Source organism: Ptiloglossa arizonensis, chromosome 8 (assembly GCF_051014685.1).
Source record: "Ptiloglossa arizonensis isolate GNS036 chromosome 8, iyPtiAriz1_principal, whole genome shotgun sequence".
NCBI classification, from domain to species: Eukaryota; Metazoa; Arthropoda; class Insecta; order Hymenoptera; family Colletidae; genus Ptiloglossa; species Ptiloglossa arizonensis.
This window is the reverse complement of record NC_135055.1, coordinates 8095989-8114365: the sequence shown is the minus strand read 5'-3', so window position 1 is coordinate 8114365 and position 18377 is coordinate 8095989. Positions and strand designations below refer to the sequence as shown.

Sequence of the window (18377 nt, the reverse complement as noted above, 5' to 3'; positions counted from 1 at the left end):
TTCGTTCGTTTACATTCATATGCAAAATAAAAGCGTATAGTTTTGTTTGAAAAGTGAAGATGTATCTAATTAGAGTCTACGTAAATGAATCATTGGATCTGGGTTGTTATTTGGTAATAACAAACTTTGAAGAGAAATAATAGATACTTTCACAGATTTATTTCTTTGTACTAATTAATAATTTTTCTCTAAACTATTTTGTTATTAAATTCCTATTAAATTTACTATCTTATTGTATTTCGTTTTTGAGTAAATGCCTTTCGAAACAACCTCACGAATAATTTTCCAGTACTTTCACATTTGAAATTCGTTTCCTATATTTTCGTCGTTATAAAAATGGTTGAACATTTGTTTTTAATTATATTGCGAATGAAATTTTTTGTAATTAGTGAATATTACTTTGTAACACAGACTATAAATGTATGTACGTGTACGTGCACATCCACTCATTTCGGGTTCCATTTAATATTTAGTACACTCTTTGTCCATAATTCACTGTTCGTAATTAATTACACTGGAATAATCTGGTGAACGTGTTTTTAGGAAAAGGCGGTCAACTCTATCAGTAATTACATTCATTAACTAATAATTGCAATTATTGATTATTGTAAGTATTCGATGGAAGTGGAAATTTATAAAAGTTGATGAAATGAAAGATTTGGTGTTATGGATACATTAACGTTCGAACATTTGAGACAAAGTAGAGTAGATTATAGAAATCGATAACAAATTTGCTTCAATATAGTTTGATATAAAAACATACGTATACACACGGGTTTTGTTGAAGGACATTGTTTAATTTTGTCAGTTAAATTGCTCCTCGTGTCGGTATATCGACTTCAATTAATAAGTCTACTGTGCATTGGTAATTTTTCATTTTATTGTTACTCTACTCGCTTCATTGTGATTGGAACAATGGGCAAGTTAGAATGAAAACCAAGAAGACGCTCGAGTGAAGATTACATAAATGAATTCAACTTAGAATTAATATGACAAATTGTTATTCGCTGTTGATAAATAAAAAACAATCCTGGAATCTTTGAACGTGCGTAAAAAGACATACTTATTAAAGGATCTATTGAAATGGGGAACAAAAGATAGATTGATCTAAAACTTCTATTGTTAGATAAATGCAACATTCCTTTAAAATGTTGCGTTACGTGTTTGGTATAACATTTGTATTTCGAATTAATCGTGTGATTTTATTCCTACACCATTTCTTTCGTTAATCTTGAACGATTGTTGCTTCCTTCTATAAAAGATGAATACTTTGAGTACACCTTTTATATGGAAATCTTTCAGTTGAGTTACGTTTTCTTGTAATTTGTACATATTTGAACGATTAAAAACCAATTTAAATGAGGAACATTTTGACCAGGAGATTTTGCAATGTTTTTCAATACATAGATTGCAACAACTACAAGTTACTTTTCATTTTAGTGTATTAGCAGATAGTAATATACAAAACGTATTCGCCATATTTAAATCAATAATTATTAAATTGAGGAAACAATTTATTAAATTTTCACTTTTGTAGCTACTTGAAACATATTACACTTTCGTTCGAAACATCATCATAATTTTTCCCCTTTCTTGTACAAAAAGTTTTCATGCTTCTTTCTTGATAAAGTCTAGTACGAAGATATCGAGTTCCGTTATCAATCTTTTTTTATCTAAAAGATGATTCAAGTTTTAAATACTAATTGTATAATTTTTAATTTAATTGTGATTTTAACAATCATTCGAATAATATCGAAATGAAGAAGTTTTCTCCTTGAGATTCTTATTAAAGTTTGAAAGAATTGCGAAGCAGTGTCTGGCGGTAAAAATGGTAAATTTTGAAACTGTTTGAAATTCAATTCCAAATTACTGCCACATTAATTATTCGAGTCGGTACAGCACCGTCAATAAACGTATTGCTCGTGAAAGATCGACTAAATCCCTCACTGAATATTCCCTCCTCATAAATATGCCAATATTCCCCAGAAGCAAATGCAACCTGACCGCATTCGTCTAGTAATCGTTTTAATCACTTGTTAGTTTGAAGAAGCAATCGAGCTTCGTTGCGTTTCTTTTCCTTCTCACCATTTATTGTTATATTTTGCAAACAATGTCGTATGCATCATATCCTATCTAGCAAAATCTGCATAAATCGATATCGATTGTTATTTTATGCGAAGCAACTTTTAGTACGGCTTTTCTGCTTTCTTATAGTCCAATGTATATCGATACCACATGTTTCTATTAAATATGACAGCGTTATACGATGTCGTTCGGTGATAGACTAATTTCCCCATGAATTCAATTGCACTTGTTTTAAATATTTCTATTTACTTCATACACTAATTTCGGGCAAAATTGAGCTATTGTGAGGAAACTGAAAATGTTAAAAAATTCTTTTTAGTCTTAAAAGATAAGATCAATCTGCAAACATCTCTTATTTTTGCTATTGGTTTTCTCTTGTGAAAGTTTCTTCAATGTGTCGGTTTTAATGATTACAATATTTTATAACTTTGCATAATTGTAAATAGCCGTCAAAATGTTAAAATGTATCGATGTGCGTAGTTTCTACGTCTTATTTTAGTATTTTTACAATAAGTTCTTCGCGTGACACATATACTCTATACAGTGCTGGTTTCTGTGGACATTTCTGAGAAAAAAAACCATGCAGCAAAAGTTGCGGAATAGGGTTTTTTTTTATCTGATTAGAATAAACCGAACGGTTTGAAAGAACTTTCAGAATTCACATTGCATGTCTTCTTTCGAGCTGCTTGGCTCAATTCGAACTGTTTGTATTTATTTAACTGAAATATATTTAACTTATATTTCTTTAAGAAGTGATTGTTCGAAAACAGAGTTACTTTATTATGTGTACCGATTATATTGATTATACAAGTCATTTAATTGTAAATCGAATAATTTAAATTACAAAAAGATAACAATGAAGTTTAGAAGAAATGTTCTACGTAATCATTGAATCCGAATATTGTGAAGTTGGCCCTAATCTGAGCGTGTTTTAGTGAATCCAGACCACTGTGCGTCAGATTGCTTGTCTTTTTTGACAATGAGTGACGTTATGTACCTATGTAGCTATGGCATTGCCGAGATAAGCGAACAATGGCTGCTCAATGGCAAAACACTGCACATGAGAGTATTTTTCGAATGATCAATATTACAAAAAGGTGTTTATAGAAAAAATGTTTTTTTTTTTTGAGAGAAATTTATTTACTTCCAAGCAGGATGAGATATACTTCGAGTATTTTCGAATAAATATTTATCTAATACAAATTATTTCACATTGTAGTTATCTTCGTTCTTCGCATAAAATTGTATTCGACACTTTCACTTAAGCGTATTTAACAAAGTTACCAAAGTTAAGGTTTGATCAGTCATTTAACATATAAATGTTAGTAACAATTTCATCTGTATTAAATTTACAAATCTTTTATAACTCGTGATGAGGAAGTAACGAAACTAACTATAGATGCAAATATTTATTTTTAATTTCTTAGTATATTATTTGTGGCAAGAAAGGTATACGTAATTCTTCGAACACTTGTAAAATCAACCATTTTTTAAATTTTGGAAAGTCTTTTGCCATACGTTTAAATATTGCTGGTAAGTGGAACATGTCTAAGTTATAATAAAATTCTTTGTGTTACTTCAAAAAGTGTCTGATTTTAAAATGAATGATCCGGAAATTTCTCCAATTACTAATTTTATGCTTTGCATATAATATCAGTATAAAATGAAGTCACAAATGGCTAATTGTGAATTTAGATTAAAAATATTGCACTGAATTATCTTTTGAGAAATGTTGGGGAAGAAGAAAGGTCAATGTAATTTAACTTTTTTTTTTATTCACTTTTGTCTGTGATATATTCCCCATGTTACTTTTTATTAGAAACTACAAAGAATTTCTTAGTTTATAACTTCCACATTTTAGGAAATGTGAGTGGACTCTTTTTGATACGTGAATTTATAATTGGAATGTAAACCTTGTAGTTGCTACATGTAATTGAGTATTCTCCAACAATTAATACGTCACCAAAATCTAAATCCAACAGATATTTATAAGTTTATTTATATATATCTACATGAAAGTAATTTACACATTGAAGTATTTTTTTATTGTATCTTCTACATAAAATATATGTGCCTGTATTTTTGTAATAAATATTGTCTACAATCTGTACCAATCAAAAAACCTCAAGAAAATATACAATTGAATACATTCATTTTTAACAACGGATTTCAAGTGCCAAACACAGATTTTGATAATAGTTGCTCAATGCATTAAGAAGTGATAAGTTTAAACTTTAAAATGGTTCTTTGAATTTTAAGATTAAGTAAATTTTACGACAGTTATACAATAAGAAAAATCGGAAAATATTTCACCAGAATATTATATTGGGTTATTCGGAAAATTTGTGCCGATTTTTAAGGAAGATTCAAAGGCGACACATTTCAATTTCGGTATACATTTATTGAATTATATAGTTGCTATTCTGGTCCACAATCTTTCCCCATCCTTTACAAAAATTGAATTCCATCTTTCCAGAAATTCTCAAATTTTCGGCAAAAAACCTTTCAATTGGATTTTTTATATCGAGCAAAGAGTTAAAATTTTCGTCATTAAGGGAATTTTGTAAAGACCTGAATGAAAGTCTCTTTGGTGAACACAGCCGTTAGAATAGGACGTCCCAATCAGGTCTGACAACTTTTTTCGAGTAGTCAAAGACACACAAAGTCGTACATTGTCCTAATAAAATACGACGCCCTTCCAATTCACGACTTCTCGACGTTTTTGTTCAATCGTTGTCTTTAATTTGTCTAATTGCGATCCATATCTTCCCGAATTTATCGTCTGGCTGTTTGGTAGAAGCTCATAATATTGGATTCCTTTCCAATCCCACCAGACACAAAGCATGACCAGCTTTAAGAGTCGCTAAAGGTAATTCATTTCACTTTTCCCAGTCTTTTCTGTTCAACGTTACTATAAATCATCCATTTTTCATCTCCTGTCACTACTTGCTTCAAAAATTGTCCCTTTGTGGCGTTTATAGAGCGAGTTGCAAATAGAAATGCGTTCCATTCGATTTTCTTCCGTTAAATTGTAAGGAATTCATACACAAAAAGGGTTTACGTATCCAAGCTTCACAGAAAGCTCCTGGATGGTGGTTTTTGATATTTTTAACGTGTCTGTTAATTCACGTGTCGTATAGCGTGGATTATTCTCGATCAGTGATATGATCTGATCTTCATCGGTGATAGTGGGTCCAGCCGGGCGTTCTTGATCATCAAAATTGAAATCACCAGCTTTGAAGCTAGAGAATCACTTTCACAGTTCTTTCAGCTACAGCATCTTCACCATAAACAGTACATATTCTTTTGCTGTTTGTGTGGCTTCTGGTAAAGAAAAAGTATCGAATGCCTGTAATACACTTTGTTTCTTTTCATATTTAAAAGCGTATAAAACTTACGAAAATTAATGTATCTTAACGAAACGTATTTCCTAAAGATTCCTGAAATATCATCTTTTGAAGTATGTACGCGTGTCGATGGTTTTCAATCATTCCGATATATTCAAATCTGTATTAATGTCACCTACCGAAAATCGATACGAACTTTCCGAACAACTCAATGAAACGTTGGTAAACACCATACGGAAAATAATAATTATTGTCCTAAAAGCGAAAGGTGGTTACACGAAATATGAACTGAAAACTAGAATAAATTAAATCACATAATTATTTACAAATTTTAGTTTCAGTTTTTGTATTATTTCGGTATTAAAATAAATTTCTAGCGGCTGGTCGTAGGTAGGTTCCGAAGCATCTGACGTGAAAACGACCAGCAGAGTTTATGACTCCCACGTCAACGAAAGCTACTTTTCGGGAAGTATATTTTTGCGAACTTTCTTCCAAGTTTGGTTCATGGATTTTCCCGTCGTTGCCTCAATAGTTAATTGCAGGTGTTATAAATCGAAGATTTCTGGAAGAGGACTACGACAGATGCATTGTGGGTAACGAGCTTGAAGGAAATTCCGCTGCGTTGCTAAACTTTCGATTTCCCCACGTTAGCACCTTTCTGTTCTCGAGGAAGCACACTAAAGACACAAGGAATAGACGAGGGTGAGAGAAATCATAGTGGAAAGGGAAACTTCCTTGTGTGTATATAAAGGTAACTTTAGAAAGTAAAGAGAGAAGAGTTTTTGGAGAAAAGTTTCGAGAAGCTCCACCACATTCGATATTCTCACAAAACGCGAATGCACGCTGCGATGAAATAAACTGTGACCCTAAGTCTAAATCTGAACGCGTGATTGTTTCAGCAACCTAAACCTTTCGAATTTTATTCACGAAAGCTAGATACCAAATTTTTGTAACATTAGAACAAAAATGAGATTACATTTTCTGAATTAATAAATACATCAACTTTAAGTAAACGAATTTGCGAGTCAGTAATTATTTCTAAAACTATTAAACGTAGCAAAATGTTGTTCGTATAAAATTTATTTGATAGCTGATAGTTCATATAAGATTTGACAGATGATAGTTCGTATAAGATTTATTTGATTTGAGCAAGAAATATAATATTGAACTTTGGTTATCTGTCTTATTTATAGATTTTCAGTTACGTTTAAAGTTTATTTTGCGTTTCAAAGTATATTTCAGATGGTAAAAGAAATGTATTTTTTATCAACGATGTATTTATTTTGAATTTATAATACAGACACGTCTGAATTGATCTATAAAACAGTCTTAAGCATTGATTAATGATATTTTCGATCAATTGACCAATGAATTGAATTTTTTTTAATTCGCTCAGTTGACGTTATTGATATCATTACCGCGTCAGGGATTGACCGTTGTCCAACAAGGTAAAATGTTACAAAAGAAAGGAGAATTTTCCATTGCAAAATCATATTACAACACTTCAACTTCGAACAACTGTAAATATACGAATGAGTCACAGTAGTACCATCTTTAGAAAAATGAAACGACGAACCTAATAGCTCCATTTCTTATCGAACAACAAAACTTATCGAGCAACCTATTACATATATGTATTCTTTGCCACTGATTTGAAGCTCGTGGCAGGAATGCGAGAAAAGTGGAAGGAGTACACCTATTCTAACACACACGTTTGATTCTAGTTCGCCATTCGTCGAGACAGTGTCAAAGACACATGTGGACTGAGTGACGACAAGGTAGTGAGATAGAGAGAGATAATGAGAAACACGTGGCAGGCAGAGCCCCATTGGCGTAATTTTAACATATTACTATTATACAATAACTGTATCTAATAGAAGACAATATTTTTTGCTCATTTTTACAATATGCTAGGAAAGCACGGATTATGAAATCATCAGTAGATATAAGTAAAATTGTCTTCAGGAACAAATATAATTTAATAAAAATTTAGTTTAGAAATAAATAAAAATGAATTTTTACTCATTTCGAAGGAATTTACATATAGTGGTGACATAACTGTCACGATTTCTCAGGTACTTTAGTCGGATGAAAAAATGTTTCAGACAAATTTAATCATCTGGTCAGCTACAAATTTAGATATGTGTGTTGATAAATGTATTGATTGCTTTCTTAAAAAGATGTACATTTTTCTTTAAGAAAAGACTTAATTTCCTGACTTTTATTAGTCTGTTCGCTCTGTATTTCTTACATGCGGTAATAGCAATGTTAAATTTTAATATCTTTGGAAGTGCCATTGTTCTTTTGGGAAACGTGGCTTAATACCGTGGTAATGTGTGAGAATGAAAGGAATTGCGTGTGGATCGGAGAAAATCTGAAGTGTTTGGAATAGACGAGCGAGTGAAGTGTTTTCGAGGCGTGAAAGACGAGCAATTGAGATGGCGCCGGACTGTGAAATTTTGGGCGAACGTAACCAGATGGAGTGAGAAAAATTAAGGATTAGAATGAAAGGGAATGAATGCATGTAAGAATATAAGGTGCGAGAGAACATTTCACGTGATCGTGTCACGTGAAATAAGAATAGCGTAGTCAGCATAGTTATAATTTGTGTGCTTTGTTAATGTTTTGTTCCTACTACTACCTCATTCAATACACGTGTATCCTAAAACTTCATTCACCTTTATTTCATAATCACCGCTAAATAAATTCCTACGATACTTTTTTTTCGTGGAGAACGACTGGGGCTAAGTTGAATCGTGTCGTACAGAATATTTGATTCCATTAAGAAGAATTAATTATATTTCAAAATCATCTTTATTATTTCACCTATGGAAAAACTGTGAATATTATATAATATTTTTTTTAGATTAAATAACTCTTATGAGATGAAACAGACGTTTTATGCATTAAATATAAGCGTAAACGAAACCTCGGTAGTTTATACCCACCAAGCTTTGTATTTATATACATATTGAGATAGGCATGCAATTGAAATCTATTCTTACTACTATGGCAGGGTGCGTAGCTTAGGTTCAGAACGTGCAGCTCAGGTGGGGATGGACGATCTGATCTCTCTTCGCTCCTGTCCCGTGAGACTTCAGGTCAGCGAAAGGCGATGCATACATTGTCACTATGGTTAAGTTTGGCACACGTCAAAGTCCACCGTGTGACAACAGAACGCGAACGAAACAAAACACGACAAAGTGAGATGCAACGATAGAATTCGCGATCACATCAGAGAATCAATGATCTGCTTCAACATTTTAAACGGGAGATATCGGATCATCCTGTGTATAGTTCAGATTTAGCTCCAAGTAACTGCCATCTTTTACTTCACACTGCTCCAACAATAGGTTTTGGATGGTAGAAAGCAGAAGAAGAATACAGCACTACTGAAATAGTCATGTCACTAAAATATGTAAACCAACAACTCAGAGAGATTGAGAAAATATAATTATTTTATTCAGAGAATAATATACAATAAATACGTTGAGATGCAATTTAACGTGGGGTATGCAGATTTTTGAAAATGTTTCAAAACTGGCCAACTAGATCGTAATTGTTCCAATATTTGGTGGCTAAGCTTCCAATTGGGAAAAACGTAAAACAATAGACCTAGTCTAGGTTTCTCAAAAGAGTCACTTTCTTGTTGAATTGCCTACAATATTTCGACCAATAACTAGTTTTCGTACGATTCCGATTTATCAATTGAATACATCAACAAACTTCAACACCATCGTCGAAGCTGAAACTTATCGACATTCACGTCAAGTTAATTATTCATCCATAATAAATCTCGAATCCGAACCAAAATCATTAACCTATAAAATGATCATTATTTGAAAATCGAACACATCAATTTCGTGCATACAATCAAATTTACCTAATAGTGTATAGTTATTATTATATTATAATTATTGAGTTTTAATACAGAAAATGTGATTGCATAAAAGGTGTCATTAGTGAATTACGATAATTCAATTGTAGAAATCATAACACAAGGGAACATTTATCCAATCCTTGACTTAGTACTTTACAAACTAACCTTCCTTTACTTTGGAACCTACTCAGTCGTTTATCCCAAGAAATCGACTATATGGACATCCTACTCCCCATAATAAAGGTTCCGTGCAGTGTCTTTGTTTTGTGACTAGGAATTTCTTTAGTATTTGTTTCACTACTCAGACAACATAAAATAGGATTTGTGAATATTTTACGTAATCAACTTTGTCCTCCTTTTTTCTATGGAAATGCACGCTCTAAACGAGAACAAAGCTAGAAGAAGTACACCGGAGGTATCTATGTTCATACAATTTGTATAGAGTGCTTCTGAAAACTGGGCCAGATTGTTTTACTTTTGTAACTGAATGTTGTATAGAAAATCAGTACAGAGAAATGTTATACGATTCAATATGATCTACATTTTTATGACTATAGTTTCTCTATAGTATTCTTCTTACATTGAATCTTGTATAGCATGATGATCATATTGCTGTTTCGGATAGCTTGACAAAATGAATGTTCAATAAAAATATTTGGGTTTTTGATCGACAAAAAGTTGCGATAATAAATGTGATCTAAAAACTTATTTTTCAGTAAAACATATTTTTTTTTTTGTATAAGGTATTCTTTTTATTAGTTTGCATATATACGGTTAATACTTATTTATTAGAAAATTAATTTTCTATGAAATACTTTATATTTTATTTCAGAAAATTACTTTATTATAACAATTTTTAAATATTTTTCTATTATTATTCTACGATATTATACATAGTTATCGACTTACATAAAAGCAAACGAATACATTTTATTTTTTAAACCATCCACGAGAAAATTAAACAAAAACCTTAGCTACTTGGTTTTTTTTTTTTTTGCTTTTATCCACTAGTTTTTCTTTTGTAGCTTTTTGAAGAAAAATATATACATATGAAGTATATTTATAACTTATAACTTAGTAGAGTGAATTAAGTCTGATTTGCAAATATTATTTCTAAATAATTTAATATTACTAAAGAAAACATAAATAACGTGAGAAACTGTCTACAATATAATGGCAATTCATTGTTTGTTTTCTTCTATTTTTAATCTTGGCTTAATTGTTTAGAAAAGTTCTTCATTTAACAAGAAATCACCATAACTTATTCTAACTAAACTATGAACATTTTCTGTTTTCTCCTTGCAGCCAAAAAAGAAGTTTTCAGATCATTTTTATTACTACATTTTTGTGAAATATATTTTTGTTAAATTATTGCTAGTGACAATATTACGCTATGACCATTGAGAAGTGAATGTTTTATGAGATGTGTGGAAAAACATGTTTAAAGTTGTAATTAAGAGTCACGTAGTGCAAGCCCGTTATTTTTAGTTTTAAATATCGCATAAAGTTAAGTAAAATTATTATACAGTTAACCATATTAATTATTATATCATAAATTGCCTAGCAATTAAAAGAAATCAAATCTTATAATTAATATTTATTAAGGTTTCATTCAGCTGTTTATAAAGTTAATCGTTTTAATTTTATAAATATTTATAATATTTTATTTCCTAAAAATGGCATTTTGCTCTACGCTGCTGATGGAATCTACCAAAATAGATCACTATTACATTATTATACTAGAAGTGGATTATATCGATATATTAACATAAAATTATTGCATAAATAGACAAATATAATTAAATTTCTGGAATTTTTAGGAAGTATTCACTTTTGGATGCCTTCAGAAAAATACTTTTACACACAGAATGACGAGACCAATTATTTTATATAAAACAGTGTTCGATTTTATTCTTAGGAGAAAAATTAAATTTTGTTCTGCAGGTGCATTATTGCATTGAGAAAAAAATACAGTAACAGAAAATTGAACTTTTCTAAATAATTGAAATCTTTTCTCCAATACGTTTTTCTATCTGAAACTGAAAAAGAATTATGATCTGTTGCTAATGACCTTCTTAACTATCCTTGAACATTCCTACTATTAAACATGTATTCAATGTTACTGTAGTTTAAAAACAACTTTACACTGATATTTATGTTCTTTTTTAACGTTGAAATCATTTTCAACACTCACAGATTATACTTAGTATGAATTTCATTCAGTGAATATTAAACAAAATAATGTCTTTTTCACTATACGCATTCATAATATGCGTAGGTCAATTGAGTAAGAGTTAATTAGGATCAGTAAGTAGCCCTGCTTGAAGTTATTCTTTGCTTTCCATTTTCCTTAAAAAATGACGTTTATTTTCATCGTCACGGAAACGTTTTATTTATCAAGATAATAAAGAAAAACCGATCGTTTATCAAGATTGATTAATCCATTAATAAATTAGTATTCATCCAAAAGTGAATACTTCTTAAAAATTCCAGAAATTTAATTATATTTGTAACTAGAAGTCATAATATCCAGGGTATGACTGGATTGTCCGCGTCACTAGCTTCCGTCTTTAACACAAATTTGATCCTAATCAAACTTCAACATTGATCGCAATGTTTCCAAGGATCAAATATACCCATTACTTTCTACGATGTATTATACACGCTTTCAAGCTAAAATCAGAACCCCCACGTGGAAATGCAACACCCTTGTCTCATCTTTCATAAAACCGCCCCCTATTATTTAGCAGTAACTAAATAGAAGAATAAATTTCTAGAATCGTATAATATCTGTCATATTGTAGTAATTACATGGTACAATTTCTTACAAGAAGAAAAGAAAGAAATATGACTAGATAACCGATTAATTTTTTTAATTCTCATTACTCGGGCTTTTTTTTTGTCACAAAGTTCTTAATTAATTCACGACTGTTGTACTAACTATACATATTTCCTATATACAGTACAGATAAATGTATTAGACGTTCCTGTGACACGATGGATTGTAAGTAATTTTGAACGATTCTGAGCTTGGAGAAACTACTCGAATAAAAAAAAAATTGGAATATTGAAATAAAATTGTAACTTTCGACTAATCTATCAGAATACCAATCTGTTGATTAATCGCCCTTGTACTGTGAACAGCCTGCACAACAACACTGTGCATGCTACTGATTAGGATCAGTAAGTAGCCCTGCTTGAAGTTATTCTTTGCTTTCCATTTTCCTTAAGGAACGATGTTTATTTCCATCGTCACGGAAACGTTTCATTTATCAAGATAATAAAGAAAAACCGTTCGTTTATCAAAGATCGATCAATCCATTACTAGCCAATTTACCGATTTCACGCGCTTTCGACGAGCGATACAAGACGTGTATCTAGGGCAACCGATGTCTCAAAGTTCTTCCATGTATTTCAGGGTCGACGTTCGTGATATCCAGTTTGAGCCGATCATCGAAAGAAAATCCTCGCCAAGAGTCCGGACAAAAAATATTTAACCCAGAGAAAGAATTACGATCAGCTCGCGGCTATTGAATGTCTGATAGAAACGTATGCTCTTTCCGTCTCCTCGAGGATGAGACAAGATCTGTCAGGAAGGCAGCACCAGTGCATCCTCAGACAAGGAATTTCTGTAGCTATTCTCGAAGGACAGAGCTGAAGAAGGAGTTGAGGAGGAGCTGAAGAAAAAAAAAACAAAACAAAACATTGCGCGAAGCAACTGGTTACGATAACAAAGAAAACGATACCGACGAGTTGTTGAAAATTATTCTCTGTTTGAGGTATCCGAGTACAATGACGACCTTTGGAATTTTTTTTTTGAAACAGACCAGTACGATAGAGGGAAGAAAAATCGTGTGAAAATAGCAACATTCGTTGTTGAAATGTTAGAATTCTGATGAGTTTTGTAACTAATGTCTTGTTCAGTTATTTTGGTTATAGTCCGTGAGAACTTTGGTGGATGAACTGAAAGAGATTGTCGCGTAAAATTGAGAATAGAGGAAAATTTTATTTAAAATGCAGTGATTTATTAATGAATTAATTTCTCTATAGATTATATGTTCGTTTATTGTGTCAATTCTTTGCTAACAATAACTGTGAACCTGCACTATTTCTGTAATAAATAGACGATTGTAGGCAGTATAAAACTTTTAACTCTGGTTTCTCGAATAGCTATCTTCAAAAATATATTCAAGATTCAATCAATATTATATATTCAACGTGATTGTTGTTTCGAAGTGTACTTCTCGATCTTATTTGTTCTAATCGAGTTAATGAAGCATATAAATTCAGAAACAATTTCATTCGAACTGGGCTCAGCTTTTCAATGTGGTTTTTAATTAAAGGCCTTTGACAGGATACGAAATTCAAATACTGCAGCATTCTCTATATTTAAGTGCATAACTTTTGCCGAATCTGGAAACTAAAGTAATTTATTAATCACTCTCGCAGTATTCGGATAATTCGTGGTACGAAGATTGCATCAATGGCTTTTTAATAAGTACGAATTTGTTATTTTTAAATGTTAGACGATACGAATTCTAATTAATTTAAAGGGCGTTGGCGTTTTACAACACCGCTACTTTAATATTACTCCGTGCTTCGGAGTGCGAAATGACATCTTCTCACAGAAGAAACATGATGAAAACGAAAAATTATCGGAAAACTGTAATAGTTTTCGAGACGGGAGAGTCCATTGCAATTCTTAAAAGTACATCCCTGTCTTTATCTCTCGACAAGAAAACCTTTACTAACCGGATTGCATGACGATCTTCGCGACGTGTTCGCTTCGCAGATTTTTATGAACGAACACGAAAGCGGCGTAAAGTCGTGTACAGAAGCAAAGACAATATGACAACGTAAAAATTGTTTGTTGCGGCTCGTAGGAGTGAAACGAGCCACTGTGATTTAACAAAACCGATATCAGAGTATATCAGAGCCGACTAGTTGGAAATTGTTCGCTTGAATCGAATTGCTGAAAGAAAAAATCATTTATTTATTCGCAGCGTGAAGATTTACTTGTAATTCCGGTGCAGGAAAGTAACTCGATACATTTACTCCAAATATTTTTGAAATTCATGTGGCCCTTAATGAACGAGAGGCTACTAAACATGCTCCTTGTATTCCCTTCTCTTTACTATTGTTTAAACACCGATGCTTAGAATTTTTATAGAGGTAGACACAGAACGAACGTTGGACATTTTATTCCTTCTTTACCGAGTAAAAATAATAGTATAAGATATATACTGAGAGTAAGATTTGTATTAATTTTCAACATTATTTTGAATAAAATCGCACGTTCTGTTTTCAATGCTTACACAGTTACGACACATCAAAGTTTCACCACCGTTATAAGTAAATCACAGAGTTGAGTAATTATTTATTATTCTTTATTCTTTTCAATCCCACAACTTTTACAACGAATACGTCAATGTGGTATATATGTAACATCGACGCGACTGACTTCTAACCTTGCTATAATCGTTTTAATTTCACGAACATAACTTCTTATCGAATTTAGGTTTCAACAACAGCATTCGGCTGTACCTTTACAATTGGGTACTAAAATTTTTCCATAAATTAATTAAAACACACGGAGCAAAGTTTGCGATTTTATTATAATGGTAACGGAACTTCGAATTGGGCCACGTAAGCACTTGGAAAGATTACTTCTTCAGCAGTTTATCAATGATTTTTACACTTGCCTTGAAATAGACTGTACCGCCATAAGTAAAGAAGAAATCTGGAAAATTTCCTTTCAACGCGAACGTTTCGCTACCAAACGTTTCTCGCATCACTCTTTGCAGAGATTAACATAAGAATTACAACTATCTTTTACTTAGAATAAATTAGCTAGTTCAATTGATAAATGCTTCGTTAAATCAAGAATTAAACCGCACACGTTCAACTTTGACAATAGATGAGATTCGTTGCAGGAAATGACATCTCGGCGACAGTCTTCATCGTTAGAGAGTTTCAAGTTAAATGAATTTCGTTGATTCTTTACAGTACGATCATTTTACAACCTCGTTGTTAAGTTGCACAGAACGTGATATGACACAAAACGTATACCATTGAAAATCAGCGAATGAAAGTGTTCGTTTCCTTTCTGTTGTTAAATTGGTGTTCGGTTGAAGAGAAAAAAAAAACAAAAATTTCATATACTTTACAGTTGGCAATGTTTGAGTGTCCCGATAAATGATCTTGGCGAAGTAACAATATGTTATATGCAATAACACGCGAAATGTATTTGTTCCGATAACTGTGCGAGACAACTGCATTAAGACATTGCCAGATATTTCATTACAGAACCTTTAATACAGCTTTAAAATGTATTGTCCTAGAATTTCATAGCACGGAGCTTCTATTTCCCCGTTCCTTACCCTCTTAATCAGTAAGTTTCAGACACTTAGAGAGCTTTCCACAGCAACGCGTTACACCACTTTACGATTCTACCCGCAATCTTCTCCCTAACTTTTCTACAAGCCTGAAACCATAGAGCAGACCGATGAAGACGTTCGCTCGTTAGTCTCTACACAATGAACGGCGATATGAACGGAAACGAAAAATGTCACGGTCAAAGCGTCGTGGATTATCGACAAACAACGGAATCGTGTAGTCGGATAAAATAGTGGGGATCAATGATTTTCATCGGATCTATGGATCGTAGCCCATCTGGCATAGATCAATTCACGCGTGGCGATCACTTCTGCGAAAACAACGAAAGAATTACATTCTGCGGGATGAGTAGCAGTCGCGTATCGTATTCCGTGTATCCTGTTTATCCATGGGCCATTGCACTCTTGTCGGTCCGTTAATCACCAGACTAATCACCAACTTAATCAGCCAAGGAGAACGGGCATATATCACAGTCGTCGAATGTTACGAAAGAAACGAGACAAAGAACGAAGCCATTACGCACTCGGCGACTGCCGCGGCAAGACTGGGGTCTGCTACCCGGCCAGGGTAGCTGCCATGGCAACCCGACCACCCCCGAAACCTTCGTCCCACCGTTCACTGTCTCCCTCTTTCCCCAGGCTTTCCGCAGTCGCATTTCTCTTTCCAGGCTTCTCTTTCCATCCCTCCAGCCGGTGCACGCTTTCCTCCGCACCACCTCGAGCCTACGTCCTTCGCCTCGCGCAAACTCCGACCATTGTCGGAGGAAAAGTCTCAGAAGCTCGTGGCCTCCACTCCTGAAGATTCCCCGATCTCTGCTTCGGACGTTCACTGTGTATCCTCTGTTTCTTCTTTCGATCGTCCTTATGCCTATTTCGATTAAGCTCGTTTCTTCTTCCTTTTTTCTTTTTTTTTTCGTTCATCGTTCGAGTAATTGCGTTGTTCTTCTCGGCCCGGTATCTGGCTTCGCAAAGGAACCTGCTCTTTGTTTCCACTAACAAATGCAAAGAAAGATAATTAGATTAAGAAGAAATTACAGGGCATTTGTGTCTTTAAGATTCTACGTATTTCCACCACCGAAAATTGTATTTAGAATTTTCATTCCCTAATAACGAGACGTTGTTCTATGTTAATCACCATTCTTGGTTACATCGTCGCACGATTAGGTAGATTAGACGAATGAAATTAAACGAATGGAAGTTACGTGTACGCTGTAAGTTACGAAAGTGAGAGATATTTAGCAATCGCGTTGAAATGTTTCTCGATATGATTCTATATTAAAATTGGTGAATGTTTCTATCCATATTTCAATTCACTCAACGTGCTCAAGTAGTTGATATAATACATACTTATCTGAAACTGATTTTATTCCTTTAATAAGCGAATAGAAGGACAGTGCTTCTAAATATTTTTCTTATCGATACGTGTTCGGTTCTCGTACGTTTGATTCTAGTTTGGTTAAAATACAGCGTTCTCCCCGTGCTCCGTTATCAAACCATTCGACAACCGTTACTTCGCGACAAACGTAGCTAAGCGTTAGCAATCGCGCAAAAACCCAACACGGGAGGGTTATAAGCAAAAGTACGGTACGAAAGCGATGACATCACGAAAGCATTCCACCGTATATTCGAGAAACATCCGTTAAAACGTAACCGCTAGATGCCTTTGTCGTGTACATCGCATACACTCGTTGACCCTTGTACGTACTAATATGTATAGTTCGTATTTGTGTATTTGTCATTGTTTGTTCGACTTCGTATCGAAACAGCGAACAACGCGCACCTGCTTCGCGATGAAAAACTTTGCACCGGTAACCAATCACGTATTATCGCGTCACCGTTTCCAGCAACGTCTCGGTCTCGCGTTTCCAACACGCTGTCTCGCAACGTTTCCAAACTATCTCAAATCTGAGCCCCACTCAGAACAGGAAAAGAGTTGCAAACAATCTCAACCGCACCGAACGACCACGGCACCGTGAACAGAGCAGCTTAGTCTCGTCTGGCAGACAAGCACTCTTTTGCTCTCTCACGCTTTTTGCACGCTCGTTCGTGCACTTCTCAGTCTGTTCTAAGCTGGCGGACCCAGAATTTGCGATTAACTCAGTGAAAAATCAATTCGGTATGCTATCATTTGTTTTTGCTTAACGTCGTTCAAATTTAACAAACTGGACGACTCCTGATCTAACGTACCGATCAATTGACCACAAAGTACCGGTCTACAAGTTTCTTCAACCTCGACCTCACCACTCTCCCCGTGCTCCATCAGGGCGAAATCAATGGTCGTTCGAGTCCTCGAATTTGATAATATGCGAACAATAAATCTACACGAAAGTGGATGTATTATGCGTTTAAATATAACTTTTCGATACTTCGATTTATACTTTTCGATATATATACTATATACTTGTAATCTTGTAACGGAGAATAATCCAAAAGTACCTGACACGACCAAGTTATAAAATTTCTTCGTTATTTAAAATACAAATAAAATTTTATTTTTGGAAATTTAACGTATTTATCCTTACTTACCCCCGGACGGAATATACGAATCTTTCATTGTTACAGTTGTGTAAATCCGTTTATTTTCTTTTCGAGAGATAGAAAGTTTACATTTCAATCGTCTCAAAAATATTGATAAACATTACTTATTGTAAATGTCGGTGTGTATCGTAG

The 18377-nt window shown here is 33.4% G+C and overlaps 2 protein-coding genes across 2 annotated transcripts in view; both read right to left on the bottom strand.

The window, feature by feature from the left end:
- The window catches only part of LOC143150343 (dipeptidase 1), a 214770-nt gene extending 198694 nt beyond the window's left edge, over positions 1-16076 (bottom strand). The window contains exon 1 of the mRNA XM_076318535.1: positions 16043-16076. The gene's annotated coding sequence lies outside the window, so the exon portion shown is untranslated. The remainder of the gene's footprint in view (positions 1-16042) is intronic.
- Positions 15999-18029, bottom strand: LOC143150345 (uncharacterized). Its single transcript, XM_076318537.1, has 2 exons — positions 17895-18029; positions 15999-16699 (listed from the first exon to the last, which is right to left on the bottom strand). The coding sequence occupies exons 1-2, from the start codon at positions 17965-17967 to the stop codon at positions 16431-16433; spliced, it is 342 nt and encodes a 113-aa protein (XP_076174652.1). The 5' UTR covers positions 17968-18029; the 3' UTR covers positions 15999-16430.
- Positions 18030-18377: the final 348 nt, after the last annotated feature.